General features: G+C 28.2%; 2 protein-coding genes across 7 annotated transcripts in view; both read right to left on the reverse strand.

The window, feature by feature from the left end:
* Nucleotides 1-16,306, reverse strand: part of nrm (neuromusculin) — a 267,044-nt gene that overhangs the window by 210,309 nt on the left and 40,429 nt on the right. The window lies entirely within an intron of this gene.
* On the reverse strand, nucleotides 11,716-13,141 carry LOC114937306 (uncharacterized). Its single transcript, XM_029310736.2, has 2 exons — nucleotides 12,771-13,141; nucleotides 11,716-12,382 (listed from the first exon to the last, which is right to left on the reverse strand). The coding sequence occupies exons 1-2, from the start codon at nucleotides 12,786-12,788 to the stop codon at nucleotides 11,774-11,776; spliced, it is 627 nt and encodes a 208-aa protein (XP_029166569.1). The 5' UTR covers nucleotides 12,789-13,141; the 3' UTR covers nucleotides 11,716-11,773.

Below are 16,306 nucleotides of genomic sequence, written 5' to 3' on the forward strand. Positions count from 1 at the left end.
GTCTATGCTATTTTTATAACCCTTTTTGTCTGTGTGCAGTAAAATAGTGCATTTTTCTGTTAATGTAAAAATAAATCTTCTTTGGTCTACATTTTTATAAATTAGGAACACCCAGTACTAATCTTTATGGAGGATTTTTCTCTGAAGCTAAAAGGATCCTTTTGACGCTTATTTTAGAACATAATGACATTCTGAAAATAAAGGAGAAATTCTGAAATGGGAATGCAATATTTGTTCTTTTTTAGTATATAAACATAAAATATCGTAACAACAATATGTGTTGCTGTTAATATTCCGCGTAATCCTATCGTCGGCGTTTTCTTCATTCTTGCATCTATTCTTGCGTTTTATTTGTAATTTCAGGATATAATCAGGATTAATGTTATACGGCATTACTAAGAGAGATGTGTTTTGTTCCGGATGAAAATCGGGATGCTAGAGAAATACGTGTTTCTCCACCGGATCAGCCACAATGTAGTCCATTTCCCACCATTTCCTTCCGGAAGTAGCAGGAGCAAGTTGTGTACTTACGGCCGGATTAGCAAGTAAATTTGATACCTCCATTTCGTTTTAATAAAAGGTTTCATCGTTATCGCATTACATTGTCTCTGATTATAATTGCAATATCTGTTCAGTCAAATAGTCATGTTAGAGGACTGCAAAATATTGTTTAAATATATATATAGGTTAAACATAAAATGTATAGTTTATATATTTTGTGAGATAGGGGTTGTAGAAAAATCGAAATTACGGTCACGAAAATGATCAACAAATGGAAATCGCGGAATTATTTACACACTCCACTGTATATATTGTGCTGGGGGTTGGTTTATATTCAAGATGAATTCACATACGTCATAGAATAATGTATGAAATACAGCGACGATATCTACATATGACGCAGAGACGGAGATTGAAGGAGACTGAAGGAAAACACATAAATCGAATACTAATGTTTGGTAGAAAATGTATAAAACTATATAATATAAGCAATTTATTTGATAAAAACATCTCCATCGTGTCGTGAATATTCAGACTGCTACACAAAGTCTCCGGTGTGAATTTTTACTATGAATGTATTAAAATTTCTTTCCATCCTGTCCATTGTATAAACAAAGTTGAAAAACATTTCGTTTTTTTTTAGATTTCTTTTCCACACATACATATTAGATTAAAAAAAAATATGTCTTTATTTTTCTTCAACATATTAAAGATAATAAAATGCGAAAGAGGAAAAAGAAATTTAGATCAAGATCACTTAATACAATACTTTTGAAAAATTCACGGTATAATAATTTTTTAAATAAATAATCTTTCAAATTTTTAAAAAAATATAACTTTTATTCAAAACAAAATTAATGTTACTAATTTATCATTCCATCATGCGGGGATTATATAAAATAAATGAAAAATCATAATCTTGTTTATCGACTATTTTTTGAATTAATTTTTGGTTCGAAAGTTTGCAATCTGTTTTTGAAATTTAAGCTTGTTTTTAGTCCTTCTATATCTCCTTAAATATTGAATGAATTCATCGCCAAAAAGCTGATAGAGGAAGATACGATCGTTCGGTGATGCATTACTTTCCCGAAATTGAAAACACGTTTATGAAATAACATCGTGCGCTTCTCTCATACGCTCGCTAAAATATTCGTGCGACTAACAGCCATAGCAACTTGATAACACGTCGCCTCCCAGTTTCGTGCGTTGCTGAATCTTTTATTAAATCACGTTGCGCGAGAAAGAGAGTGCGCGAAATTGCGGACTCGACAAATTCGCGTCACTTTTGAAAAGTACGCACGGTAAGTAACGCTAACTTTCGCATCGAGAACAGAGGTATGTGAAATGATATGACGGACGTAAATTGCGGTGCTTTTATACTGAAATTTGTATATCATTTTATACTTGCAGGGTTAATTACTTTGATGAAAAAAATGCGGGAAGAAAAAATGCACGCAAAAATATATATATATATATATATATATATATATATATGCGAAAATAAACGCGATATAAAATGAGAAAGTCCACGCGATGAATACTTTTAATTTTTTGAATTTTTCTGTGAACGAAATATTCGAGTGTGTAACGCTGTAATATAACTTTGGTATTGTGTCCGAAGAGAAAAAAGGAGATGCGGGGATGTGAATAAATATTTTTGTGATGTGTCACAATACTGTGCCTGAGAAAACGATAAAATCCGTTGGATACGTAAATAGATTTGCGGGAAAAACAACAGAATTTAGAATAGCATAAAAAGCAAAAAAAAAAAATGTAGTAAAAAATAAAAAAATATTTATATTTTTATACGCATATCCAATTCTTTTTCATCAACATGTAATATTCAATCTACTTACATATTGATTATTTAAAGATAACACTCGCAATATTTCTCCGTTTTATCAGTGCTATTAAATCAATAAAAATTTTCGCACATTTAAATAATTTTTTTTTAAATTTAAGCATACATTCCAATGTTTAAAAAATTATCAAAATATGTTTAACCTTTTTTTAAGTATAAATATAATGTAATGATATCAACTAAATTTAAATTCGCACACAACAAAGAACTTCGAGAAAATAAAACCTTTCGCGCATTCAAATAATTAAAAAAGAACATATAGAAATTAAATCGTTAAATTTTAACCATATCCTGATGTTTAAAATTTTTTTAAATTCTTTTTTTATCTATAATAATTAATATAATATTATACAATAATTTTTAGAATCAAACATACAACAAAGAACGTATGATAAATCCATTTTCACACAAAAATACGGATTTGAAAGCATTTTAAATTGAATATAAATTTTTCTCGAATTTTTTAATATATTCTTATTTTCTGCAAAAAAATTTTTGTTGAAAAATGAGTACTCCATACAGATTACGGAATAATGGAGGACGCGAAGAGGACATCGTTTGGCTGAAAAAAATACGGACGCGTACATATATATATATATATATATATATATATATATATATATATGTATATATATATACGTATATATGTATATATCAGGCTTTTATGCGGAAAATGTATGCGAACACTTGCTCGTTACGTCCCTGCTAATGAGAACGACGAAGCACTCCATTAAGTCAACTATGATGCGGCAAGTACGGCAGGAGCGGAGAAAAGCCGGCGTCAAAGAGGGATATATATTCAGTTGGGATGGTCTTCAACCTGCGCGTTTCGCCGCTGGTAATCAGTAGCGCATTTTTTTTTTAGCTAATTACTCGTTGTAATTAGCCCGCGAGATCATCGCGACTGTGGAATTTAAATGATAAGCGATGTATCGCGCTTCTGCCCGCAAAAACTTTCAATATAAAGATCTCTGCGTCGTTATATACAATACATTATGTTTATTTTTATTTTTTTTTATTTTTATTTTTATTTTTATTTTTTTTTTGCAAAAAAGAGGCAAAAAGGGTGAAAATTATATCCAACGCGGAGATCGAATGTTTGCTTTGCATCAAAAAGAAATATTTGTTCGAAAATCATTTGACGTTCGATTTATAATTAAAAGTGTCTTTACTTACTTTATCGAGATTTTGTTGAGAAAATAAACGCCGAAAAAATTGTGTCAACATTAATATTCTATTACTTCTTACTGATAAATAATTTTTATTTTATAAATTAGTTTTATATATATTAATTCTTATCTCCTTTCCGCCTTTTTTCTATTAAGTGTTTCTTCCTATTTAGAATATGTTATTATATTAAGAATTTTGCTTAAATAAAGATAATCAACAATTGCATAAAAAAAATTTTATTGCATGATGATTTTAGTCGATTAGAAGAATGGATGAAGTTAATAAATGGCCCAAAAAAGAAGACTGTTCACAAATAAGTAACCCGTAACAAAACCTAATTTAATCATTCAGGATCCAGGTCTTGTGCTACATGTTCAGTTTATTTATATTTTTGTCATCTTCTTTTTATTTATGTGCTACAAAATAGTACTTTTTCATAAAAGTACATTTCAATTTCGTCTACATGTTTATAAATTAGAAATATCCGATACTAATTTTTAAAAGATTTTTTCTTTTAAAGTAAGATAATTATTTTGGCGCTTATTTTAGAACAGAACATTTAAAAAATAAATGCACTAAAAAAATAGTTAACTCAATTAAATTTTTCAGCTAGATTACTATTTTGTTAATTGAATATATATATTAGCATTTAAATTGAATACATGTGTTTCGTTAGCTTTAATATTTTATATTTAATTTAAATATTTTTGTACGTTCAATTAACAAGATATTATTCAGCTGAAAGGTTCAGTCGAGTTGACAGAAATTTTGTTCAGAGTGAAAAGCTCTTAAAACGCAATAAAATTTTTTTTCAATGAAGAGCAGAAGACTTTATGATGATTGCCATATGCGAACAATCGCGGTTTTTTTTCGATTGCTCCGCGTTCGCGTCGAATTGTACATTGACGGACAAATGGATTCGCACCGTTTATATTTCACCCATCGCTCCGTATATTCCTCGTAACCTAACCTTTTCCCCAGGTTTTTTACCCAGATTGATCCGCGCGATGCGGTAGCGAATTGCACTTTTGTCGATCGCCGTCCAGACACTCGAGCAAATGCGATTATGTTTCGTGATAGCCTGCTGGATCCGCGGGAGTGGCCCAGTTAAAATTCCATCGCGTGCGAACTGCGAAATTTGCACTTCCCATTGCGCCCATCGGATTACAACGGCGCGAACAACGGCGCGAAGCTTCGTTCAACTGATCCAGACAGAGAATATATGTATATGCGATCTCTTCTTCAGACGAGAATTATTTGCTAAGAATGTTATTTTCGGGACCCGTCGATTTTATAGGTCATTTTTATACAGGATTTTTTCTCAGATGAACGCCGCAAATCGCAACGCGCTGCGATCCATATTTTTCGAGATATCGATTTTTAGGGTTAGGTTTGATACTAGATATCAGAAAGGCGCCATTTTGCTTCTATTATGAAAATAAAAAAATTAAATAAATATATATATACAAATACATATAAAATAAAAAAAATATGTATATATAAATAATATATTATTATTATTATTTAAAATATTAAATATTGTAAAAAATTTGTAATTAGATTTATTATGTTAAAAAATTTGATGGGAAATTTCTATGAAAATAATCTCTTGCCAAAAATGTTAAAATCTCAATATATTTAAAAAAAAATTTAAATTTTGAAACATCGATATCTCAAAAACTATAGATTGTAGCGCATTGTTTGCGACATTTTTCCTTGGTAAAAAAATTTATCAAACACTCTTATAAAATTGAGAGATTTCGGAAATAACACATCCACAATAATTTATGAAATATTTATAAAAAAATTCAATTTAATGATTTGAGTTTGTATTCCACATTTTTGTCGCTTCAAATAACTGTCCTTTTTGTCGTTTGAAATAACTCTTTTTACATTTTATTCATCTTAATAATGACACATTCATTTTGTCAGCGTTATATCGTGTTGCGAGAATTATGCGGTCATACGTGTAGCTGGAAGTGAAATGTGGCTCTTTGTCAATTCATGCAAAACTGTCGTGAGGAATTATAATGAATGTTACCTTACCTTAATCGCGTTTCAACTGTGATCTGTCAGAAAAATGTCATAAATTTGCGTTGATTAAAGAATTCGGTTTTACTAGCAATCCCTTAAATTGATTCGAATTATTTAGTGAAATTTAAATAATAATACACTATTGACGTTGATTTATACGAATTTTAAATTAAATGCTCTTAGTTGATCAATTTTTAACAGAAAAAAAGAACAAATTATTTAGTGAAATTGAAATAATAATACACTGCGTTGACGTTGATTTATAAGAATTTTAAATGACCTTAATTAATGAATTTTTAACAGGAAAAAACCAAAATCTCGCTTTATTCTCTCTAATATAATAACTAGTTTTATTTTAATTATTCGCGATTATTTTATTTTCAAGTTTATACGTTTTCACATTATTTTTCGCTAAATTGTATCTGTCATCTGATATGATCTACGGACGTATAAATTTATTACAGATACATCTTTGTAGTGTCAAAGATCAACATCTTCATCCGGCTTCATTAGAAAGTTTTCTCAAGCGAGAGAAGTCATCTCCGTAATTATAGTGACATAAAGCTGTATAGCTAATCTTTTATGCCATCTATATATGTTCTCTCTTGGAGTGTTAAGTAAGATATTTATCACTGCTTTTGCAGATTTACTGTTTACAGATTCCGGAATGACACGAGGCGAGTAATAGTAGTCATTTTTAAAAGGATTGAATCCTTAATTTAGCACTTTGACAATATATTAATAGTAGTATATATTATATATATTTATATGTCACAAGCTTCTTGGAAAATTAGCTTTTTACAAAAAAAACTTAAGCTTTTATATTTGCGATAATTTTTAAGAATTAAGAAAAAATATTTTTTTTTATTTTATAAAAAATTATCAAATATAACTTTCTAATATTATATTATTGGATATATTTCAATTTGTTAATCAAATAATTTTATTGTAAAAAAAATGTTTATTTTTTTTTGCAGTACAACAAATATTTATATATACCTTTATCGGTTCTAATTATAAATGCTGATATATCTTGTTTGCACATATTTTAATAATTATGTTCAATCGGACGTAACGCATTATAATTTCATCAATAATTTCATCGGTTCAATTAGCGGATATTTATCTGCGTATGACAAGTTTAAAGATCGACGATTACACGGTATGCAATTATCTGGTATATTATTATTAATGAACATTTTGCAGATGATTACTCTTTTGCAGCGTATTTATTTCTTTTTATATTGCAGTTATATTGACATTTTGCGACATTTATGTCTTCAATAAATATTACGATTACTTGTAATTTAAACGAGAGATTTAACTAATTAAAAGTTATATTTATTAATTTATTAATTTAATATTTTTGGAATATTTATTTTAATATATCTATGTTACAATATTTATATTTATAACAAATATTATAATTCAAATATATTAGTATAATATTAAAGTATATAGAAAAATATTTATATATATTAAAACTAACATTTTTATTTAAATTTTAATTCTACTACATATAATGCAAGTATTATATTATTATGTAGTGTACGCACACACACATAATTATAATAAATATTTAACGGATATAATTTAATCATTATAATTTTAATCATTAATCATTATAATTAATATTAAAATATTTAAATTTTACATAGTATTATTTGCATATATAGATAGTAAATTGTTATAGCATAGTATTTACATAATTTATTACATAATTTAATTTAATATATAATTTATTAATTTCTGTATAGTATAACAATATTAACTTTTAAAGAAATAAAAAATATTTTTATATTATTTCGTAGTTATTGTAAATACTGTATATTAAATATAAATAAATATAAAAAATTATTTAATTAATGAGAATAATTAAATATAAAAATACTTGATATATATACCTAATAATACTTTTTACAAAGAAAAAAATAATTTCTAATAAAATAATAAATTAAAAAGGCTCTGATATTTAAATATAAAATCAAGTATGAAAAAGACTTATCAGCTCATTTTTATATCTGATTTTGAGTTCCCAATCAATTTTAATAAATGTCACAGCAAAACTTGATAATATTTCAGAGTAACGATTTAAGTAAATGTAGAGCGATATATAGAAATATATAAAAATATACAATATTTATACAAATATATTTTGTAATTTATGTATTAAAATTGAAACAATAAGGAAAAGAAAATTTAATTTATTGTATCGTAATATTTCCAATTATCTCTTTAACAATGTTTGTTGACTGGCATTTATCTTTAAATATCTTTAAATTTTCTCTTGATAATATGTAAATTATTATCATTATTATTTCGCAGTAATACGCGAATTGCTAAATTGAATAATTCAAAGCGGAAAACAATTGATATTACGTATACAACATACTAACATATATGAATCGTTGGCTCGAATAATTAAAATTAAGGTAATAGAAAGTCGTAATATAACATTCCGTTATTAATAATTTGTTATTAATAATTAATTTGAAATTGCAAAGAATATATGTATATAATATATAATTGTACAATATAAAATACACATGTTATGATTTATTTGAAGAAAGAACATTTTATAGAATGTATAAATTGATTGATTTTTGTTCATTTTAGAACGTATTTATATGTATAAAATATTATCATTTCCTTTGCGTCAAAAAAGATATACAATATAGATATAAGATCTTATAAGATAAATTGTAAATTATTGTAAATTATATACGAAAAGTATACTCTGGAATAGAAAATGAAGTATCTAAATAATGTTTGTGATAGTTTTTTAGAGCTTATTTTCGATGCTGATGAATAAGATATTAAACTTAAATGGAATTGATAAAATATGTATGGATAATTAACTCAATGAGATTAAATGAAAGTAGACTTTATTGAATATATAATCACCACGGAACAAGACTTTCTTTATTATAACGACAGTGCAGAGCGATAACAGATGGCGCGGCAAACAGAAAAAAGAAATAAAACTAGTGAATATCTATGTCGATATAACCTATAAACTAAACTTTACTGACTTTATGTGTTACCAAAATAAGATCTCTATAATAACTGAAACATAACTATAAAATTGAATGTATATTAAAGTTCGTTCAGCATAAGATAAATCATTAAAACGTTGCTAGGAAAAATATTACACCATAAAAAATATCGTAACAAGAGAGAATATCAATTTGCGATGCTAGTAATCTAGGAAATGGATGATCAGTCTTTCGTGTGAAAATCGGGCGAAATTATCCTAATCAATGCGTCAACATGAGACATATACGCCATTAGAGTATAGGGTATATGTTCACCATCGGCAATATCATATGGGAGTACGTTCTATTCCGACAGGTGGCCCAAATCGGTCGATTGCTTGATGAAGACAGTTTGGATGTCGTTGTTTTGGTCCCTTCTCTTCTCGTCTATCAACTATATGACGTTGTCGATGGTATAGTTGACTATATCTCTGCACTTTAATGGAATATATGATTCCCATTAACGAGTCAATTAGGATAATTAGACGCATGTGGCAAAAAAATTTTTGACTTAAAAATTCTTTTGTATATATGTAATATTTTGTAAGAACTTTTACTTAAGAAAGAACAATAATTTAATTCTTGAAAAGTATATTATTTTTTAATGTGTAAGAATTATTTAAAATATTAATATTTTGGGCGTTGCTGTAATTTTTCTTACATGCATCGACAAGCAATTTTTATTTCATGATAAAGGGTACATATGTGTTATATCTTAACTTTCTATTTTTATTAACTCCTATTTATTATATACAAGTGTAAATAGTATGTGTGTTTATATTTATTAAGAACTTTATTAAATATATGTATATATAATATAAATATACATATACAATTTAATAATGTACATATATATTTTTTACAAAGATTTTATTATTAACTCTTATGTAACGTCATTTTGTGACATTGTGAATTATTAAATAAAAGCCAGTTTTAAATCGCCAATATATTATTATCAATTAAGCCATTTTTTATATATATTTAAAATAATAAAAAAGAAAATAATATAATAAAATGTACTAAAAATAATGTTATATACCGATCAATAAAGTTAATGTAGTTTGCATTAGGTTGGATACTATTTCGGGCTTCATAAGCATTTATTAATAGATCCTTTCCCAGCCAGCCACAATCAATCGTGCCATTAGATTTTTGCATTAAATAACAGTAACTGTATTTTGTGCTCTTGCACAATGCACGGATAAAAATAAATTAATGAAATTGAAAGAATAGGAACACGCGGAGCGCGAGAGTAATTTTAATATTATATTTGCTTTGATATTTTCGCGATATTAATTGCGACAATTTCGATGACAATTTTGATTTCATCCAGTCGACCGAGAAACTTCAAAGTTTCGAACTGCGATTAACGAATTTACGTCGGAGCAGTCGCGAACAGCTAGAAATTTCGAGAACCGGATGAAAAGATGCGGAAAATTAGATGAGGAGGAAATTAGATGACCGGAGTTCGCTCTTGTTAAAATTGTTTCCGAGGCTTTGTCGGACACACAACTCGAAATGGCGACAAATAATGAGGTCGCGCGACATTTCCCAATGCGCAGAACCCAGGGAGAAATGGCATGTTGAAAAGACGTCGAATCGATGTCTTTTATATGCGTCTAAGTAAGATCTAATTTGACGTCTATATAGACGGACAAATCTTTGAATTTCGACACCATCTAGACGTTAATATAAACGTCTATAAAATGTCTAATAGACATCTAAATAATTGATGTAACGGCTGTATTCAGCAGAAAAAGTAGCGTTGCAAATGTTGTAAAATTGATGAATCTAATAATGGCGTATAATTGGCGTATGCTTTTAGTTTTGACTAAACCTAAGCTCATACAATACTCAAATTCAATAATTTTACAACAGACACTTCTACTTTCTCTGCTGCGAACGCAGGCAATAAGTGCAGTATTACGTACACCATTCAGTGAACATTTTATTTTAATTCTAAGTATATTTTTATTGTAAAATATAGAATAATGTAATATTCTAATCAAAACAAATTGCTCAGTAAATATTCATTGAATTGTAATATTGGATGCATGCAAATATATTTTCTTTAGAAAATTTACATTACCTTTTTAATTTACGAATGAAAAAAATAGAACTAACACTAAAATTATTTGGATCTTGGTATTTAGATTGTTATACATATATTTATATAATTGAAACTGAAAGGATGGAAAAGACACTTTAGAAAATAATTTTATATGTATTATTAACCTTATATCTATTTTTTATTAATATGTATTGGACAATTTCAATACAGGATAATCTTTGTTGACATACTGAAAACTCCAGTATATGCCATCTTATCGTGTCTTGATATATATATATTATAAATATATATATTTTATATATGTATATATATATACATTCTTTATTAGTGTACATATATATTCTACATATACATACTTCAACTAAAAACTTTTATATGTAATAATTCAAATCAAATTTAAACCTGACAATGTCTTATCAGTTACATAAATAAAAAATAAGACAAATAATATTCAAAATAAAGCAGCAATATCAAAAATACAATAACAAAATAAAAATGACATAAGACTTCGCAAATTGCACATGAATAGAGATCATATTTCACATTCAAGAAAAAAAAATAATTAATTGCATTTTATGACGAATATTAAATGACCTCTTCCCTTTTAATGGGAAACCTCCCCCGTGCTAATTTGTATCGAGAAAAAGACCTTGTAAAGAGTCGTCTAAGAATAATAAGATATCACAACGCAATATTCTCGTATGCGAGCACTTTTTACCTCTGCTTTTCTTATACATTAGATTCTGTTAAAAATAAAAAAAATGAAATTGCACATTTTATTGCTTACGCCCAGCAGCGTTTCGTAGCCAATTTCTGACTGCATTTAAGGCATCTTCCAAATCACTGGTAGGAAATTTTAATAGCATAACTCCTAGAAAAAAAAGAAATATTTATGAATTTTTTCTACAATAAACTTAAGATGAAACAAAATATTGAAAAGAAGATAAAATACCTTGAAATAATTCCCATAGTTTCAGTTTCTTAAATGGCCTTTTATTAACTTTAGCCTTTTGAGGATTATGACCATCAAAGTTGAATTGTTTCGCTAAGGAATTAGTCATCAATTTGGTCATAAGTCTTGATGCTACAATTTTTTCATTATCACCTAACGGTTTTGTAGCTTTTAGGTAAGATGGGAAACAATACTCTCAATCTACGAAGTAAATCATTTAACTTCTTCATAGATAACACACCTCCTTCAAGGGCCCACTCCCTCAATGTTTTTAAAACATAGCGTCCTCTCTGTTCGTCATTTTCAAATTCAATCATTAAATCATCATTTTCTTCATCGTTACTATATCTGTTAGCATCATTAATTTCAACACTTCCTTCGCTGTCATTATTCTCATCTTCAAAATGTAATTCACTGTCATTGTCATTATTATAATTATTGTTATCATCCATATTTTCATTTTCAAGTTGATCGATAGATGCATCAGATTCTGTTGATACTTCAGAATTTGTTTCTAATAAAGAAATATCTTCAATCCCTGGAATGGGCAGCATTTCATTATTTTCTTCATCGGATGAAACCTTTTCATTGGATGAAACCTCTTCATCGGATGAAACCTCTTCATCGGATGAAGCCTCTGTCTTGTAGACAGTAGTAATTCGATTTCTTAAATCGTCCAATTTTCTTTGATTCCTACATTGCCTAACTAATTCATTAATTATTTGCTTGTTCGTATTTCTACGACGATTCCTACTTTCCTATGATAGATGTAAAAATAATACAAGAACAACATCAGTACTAAAATATATTGCTTATACTGCATTCACAATAATGTTATGTAATAAATTTTGATAATAAACTTTAAATAAATAATAGCAAAAAAGAAGCAATAGTGACAATATTATTATTAATAATTCCGTATATGTTGAGGTTAGTTAAAGAGTGAGTTAAAGAAAAGTGTATATATAAGAGCATACAATATTTTTAATTAAATAAATCAAAATAATTTATTAATATATATATAAATTATGAACTATTTATATGAAAATTGTAATTTATTTATGAAACAATTATAACCTACAGACGACTTGAGGCACAAAAGTAAAAAGTAGATTATTAAGAAATTATAAATTATGAAGCACTTACCGGTGGACTTTCACTCATTTTTGTTGGTGATGACTTCTTTATTAGAATAGCAATCGATCCAGCAGACTTATTCTGTAACTTTTAACGCATGCGTTATAACTATAATTCATTTGTTAACCATGAATTCGTCGACGATACGACGACTAACGCATGCGTTACAGTTATAACGCATTTGTTAAAAGTTACAGAATAGGCCTCCAGAAGAACAAATATTATCACAAGCACAGTTCAACATTCAACGAACTTCAACGAATGATCATCGATCACGGAACAATAACAGAATGAGTTCGTTAACTCGTTGCGTTAAGTTGGTACTATATTTAGTCGCAAGGCGGTGTCGCAACTCGCAACTTATCTTTTATACGACAGTTAAATCAAAATAAGCGTTATCGAACCAATCATTTAAATAATTAAAGTTATATTTTCATATAAAGTTTCCTCATACATAATTAGTAAATATATATATATAATATATATATAATAATTAATTTACTTTTATTTTTATAATTAATTAATATATTACACACACAAAGAGAAATTATACAACACAAATAAAAAAAAAAAATATATATATATATATATGGATCACATATATATTTTATATATAAATTTTAATATATGTTTTTTTACATGAAAAGTATTTTATTATGGATTAAAATGAAATGTTTATTGATGTCTGGCCTGATTGTTTTAGCAAATAATATCGACGTCTAGTCGACGTCTAATTTGAACTGAAAAAGTTATAGACGTTATTTACGTCTAATCGACGTCGATCCGATTTCTTGTTTCTCCCTGGGAAATCATAGAATGATTTCAAACCACTTTCGGAAGTGATGGAAAACGGACGAATGGATGAGAGATGTGTTTGTTTATGGAAATGGATAATTTATTCTCGTAGCGAAGAGAGACGAGGAAAGAGAGAAAATACATATTCCACCCATTTACAGCGTAAAACTCTCCGCCTGTTGATAGAACAGCATATATCCCGAACATTTACGTAAATGGCGATTAATATGCTCTTTCCTGGCGCTTAAAAATGCGTAAGCTCGTAAAATCTCTGAAATGCAGCTAAATATTATGAAATTACGACGAAGACTTTTGCCGAGCGCAAAAAGATCGACGGAAAAGTTACGGGAAAGTAAGATCGACTGAGAAAAACGATTTGAAGCATGTAATAAGTTGATAAGGGCGCGAAAAGCATTTTTTTATCGTTTCTGCTTCGCGCAAAACTTGCGAAAGAGAATTCAAACGTCATTAAAAATGTAACGTTAGAGGGGACGAACATTTTTGCAAATGGACGTCTGCGTCGAGTTTATTTTTTACATTTTATTATTATAATGCTAATAATCCGTGTTTCGGGATATAACAAAATACAATATTAATAAAATATGTATAAATAAAACATATGTAAATCAATAAGGGTACGTTCGCGCATACAATTAAACTGCAGCAAATAGAAGCGATTATTAAATGTAAATAAAGCGATATCTACTTTAAACACTCCAACTTGAATCAAGAACATGACCTCTTTCTATTTCTCTTTTTAATTGTTCATTTTTGTAATTTATTTAAATATTAAATTAATACTAAAATTTATGATATGTCAAAAATATTAAGGAAAATTCTGAAAAAACGTTTTTCTAATTCATACATTATATGTATATATAATTTAGAAGAAATTATATATATATATGTATATATATATATAAATTTATAATGTAATCTCTTGTTGTACAACATCATACAGAATTCTTATTATTTGTTATAATTTATTATAAATTTAATTATTCATCTATTCTATTCATGATTTAATGGCACATGTTGAACGTTATTATATCGTAGTTTGACTTTTTCTGATTTTTTCGGATTCTTTCCAATCTCTCGCAATTTCATATATCTTAGTAACATCTATGGAGATCATGGAAAGTATTCGAAGCAGCTGCCATTCTTCTTGCATTCTCAACGCGACAGAAAAAGAGCTGCTCTTTTTGCCGTGTTGATTCTCGCATAGTGAGATAAATTCCGGGCATAAGTTTAGCGTATTTCGCATTTGAACTTGTAAAAGGGAAGAACGAAAATATAGAAAGTATAAAATTATACGCTTTGTTTCGACGCAGTATTTCCAGAAATCTCTTTTGAACAGTAGAGAATAAAGAGGAGAGCGACAAAAATATATCATTATAATATTTTATCGCAATATGTATTATTATATATGCAACGCATATATGCTTGTTTGAAAATAAAATGACTTTTTAGCGAGAAATAGAGTAAAAGAATTTTTCTTCCAGTCGGATAAATATTAGATACGCCATTATCTGTGATATCTATTTTTGCGAAATACAAAAATATAAATTATGCTCTCTGCATAAAGCGGAATTTCTCTCTCTCTCTCTCTCTCTTTGGCGAAGCAGAAAACATATATACGCGAGATATATATATTGTCGTAACTTTACTCTCTCGCTCTTCGAGTATCCGCTGACATTCACGAGATGCGTAACGGATATTACATTTCCGGTTCGTCAGATTGATATTCAAGAACGCTGATTCCGCGGCCCTTCCACACAGGGCGATTTTCGCGAGAGCCGGACGCGAAGGCTGCGAAGGAACTTTCGTCACGTTCCGTGCACATAACGGCCAATATGTCGGTAAAACTAACTCTATTTTCGGCGCCAAGCTCGTATGTCTCTAACGAAACACGTTTCCGTTAACTGGTTAAACGCGGAATATAGGATTTCGTTTCTATATGTCACATGTAGCGATGGGATTCAGTTTCTTACACGTACTTGCTGAAAAAACTCATTTATAATCGGGTAAAACGATATAAAATTATACAGAAATATATAAAATTCTGTATAAGCTATGCGTAATTCTATGTAATTTTTATATGACTATTATATAATTATATATAATTTTATACAACGCTTATTCGGGACTTACAAATTCAATGCGACACTAGTGGCGGTCGCGTGAACTATCATAAATGGTCGCCGCGAATATACATATATCTAACGTTCTCTTATTATAATTTGAAAAATTAATTAATAATGTTTCAGTTAAAATCACTAGATAAACAAAACACCGCAATCTATAATACTCAATGTATAAGATTTGGCGTCAAAATCGCGTCAAAGAGTGTACATACATAATGCACACTTTTGTAACGTAAACATTAGGTGTAGTTTTCAGGTTAGAAAACTGCACTCTTTTATTCTCAAAATACATTCATGCAAATATTTAATTTGAACGATCCGCGTGTTGGTGTTAAAATAGCGGATGATTGCGGTACTTTGTTTATTTAGTGACTTTAGTTCCAGTGATCACATGAGATTCTGATGTCAAGGCACTTATTTGTAGACATAAGGAATATAAATATATTCTTTCTTGACTTTTCATAGTTACACCGCACATATAATAATTATGCCAGAATTTATAACATTCTGGTCTTTGATCATATTCTTTGATGAAGGCGTAGTTTTTGTATAATTACAGAGTGTGTCTAGTCGCAATGACTTCTTTTTCATTAAAATATTTATTTT

The sequence above is a fragment of the Nylanderia fulva genome, unplaced genomic scaffold (assembly GCF_048542155.1).
Source record: "Nylanderia fulva isolate GAGA-0341 unplaced genomic scaffold, ASM4854215v1 Scaffold11, whole genome shotgun sequence".
In the NCBI taxonomy this organism is placed as follows: domain Eukaryota; kingdom Metazoa; phylum Arthropoda; class Insecta; order Hymenoptera; family Formicidae; genus Nylanderia; species Nylanderia fulva.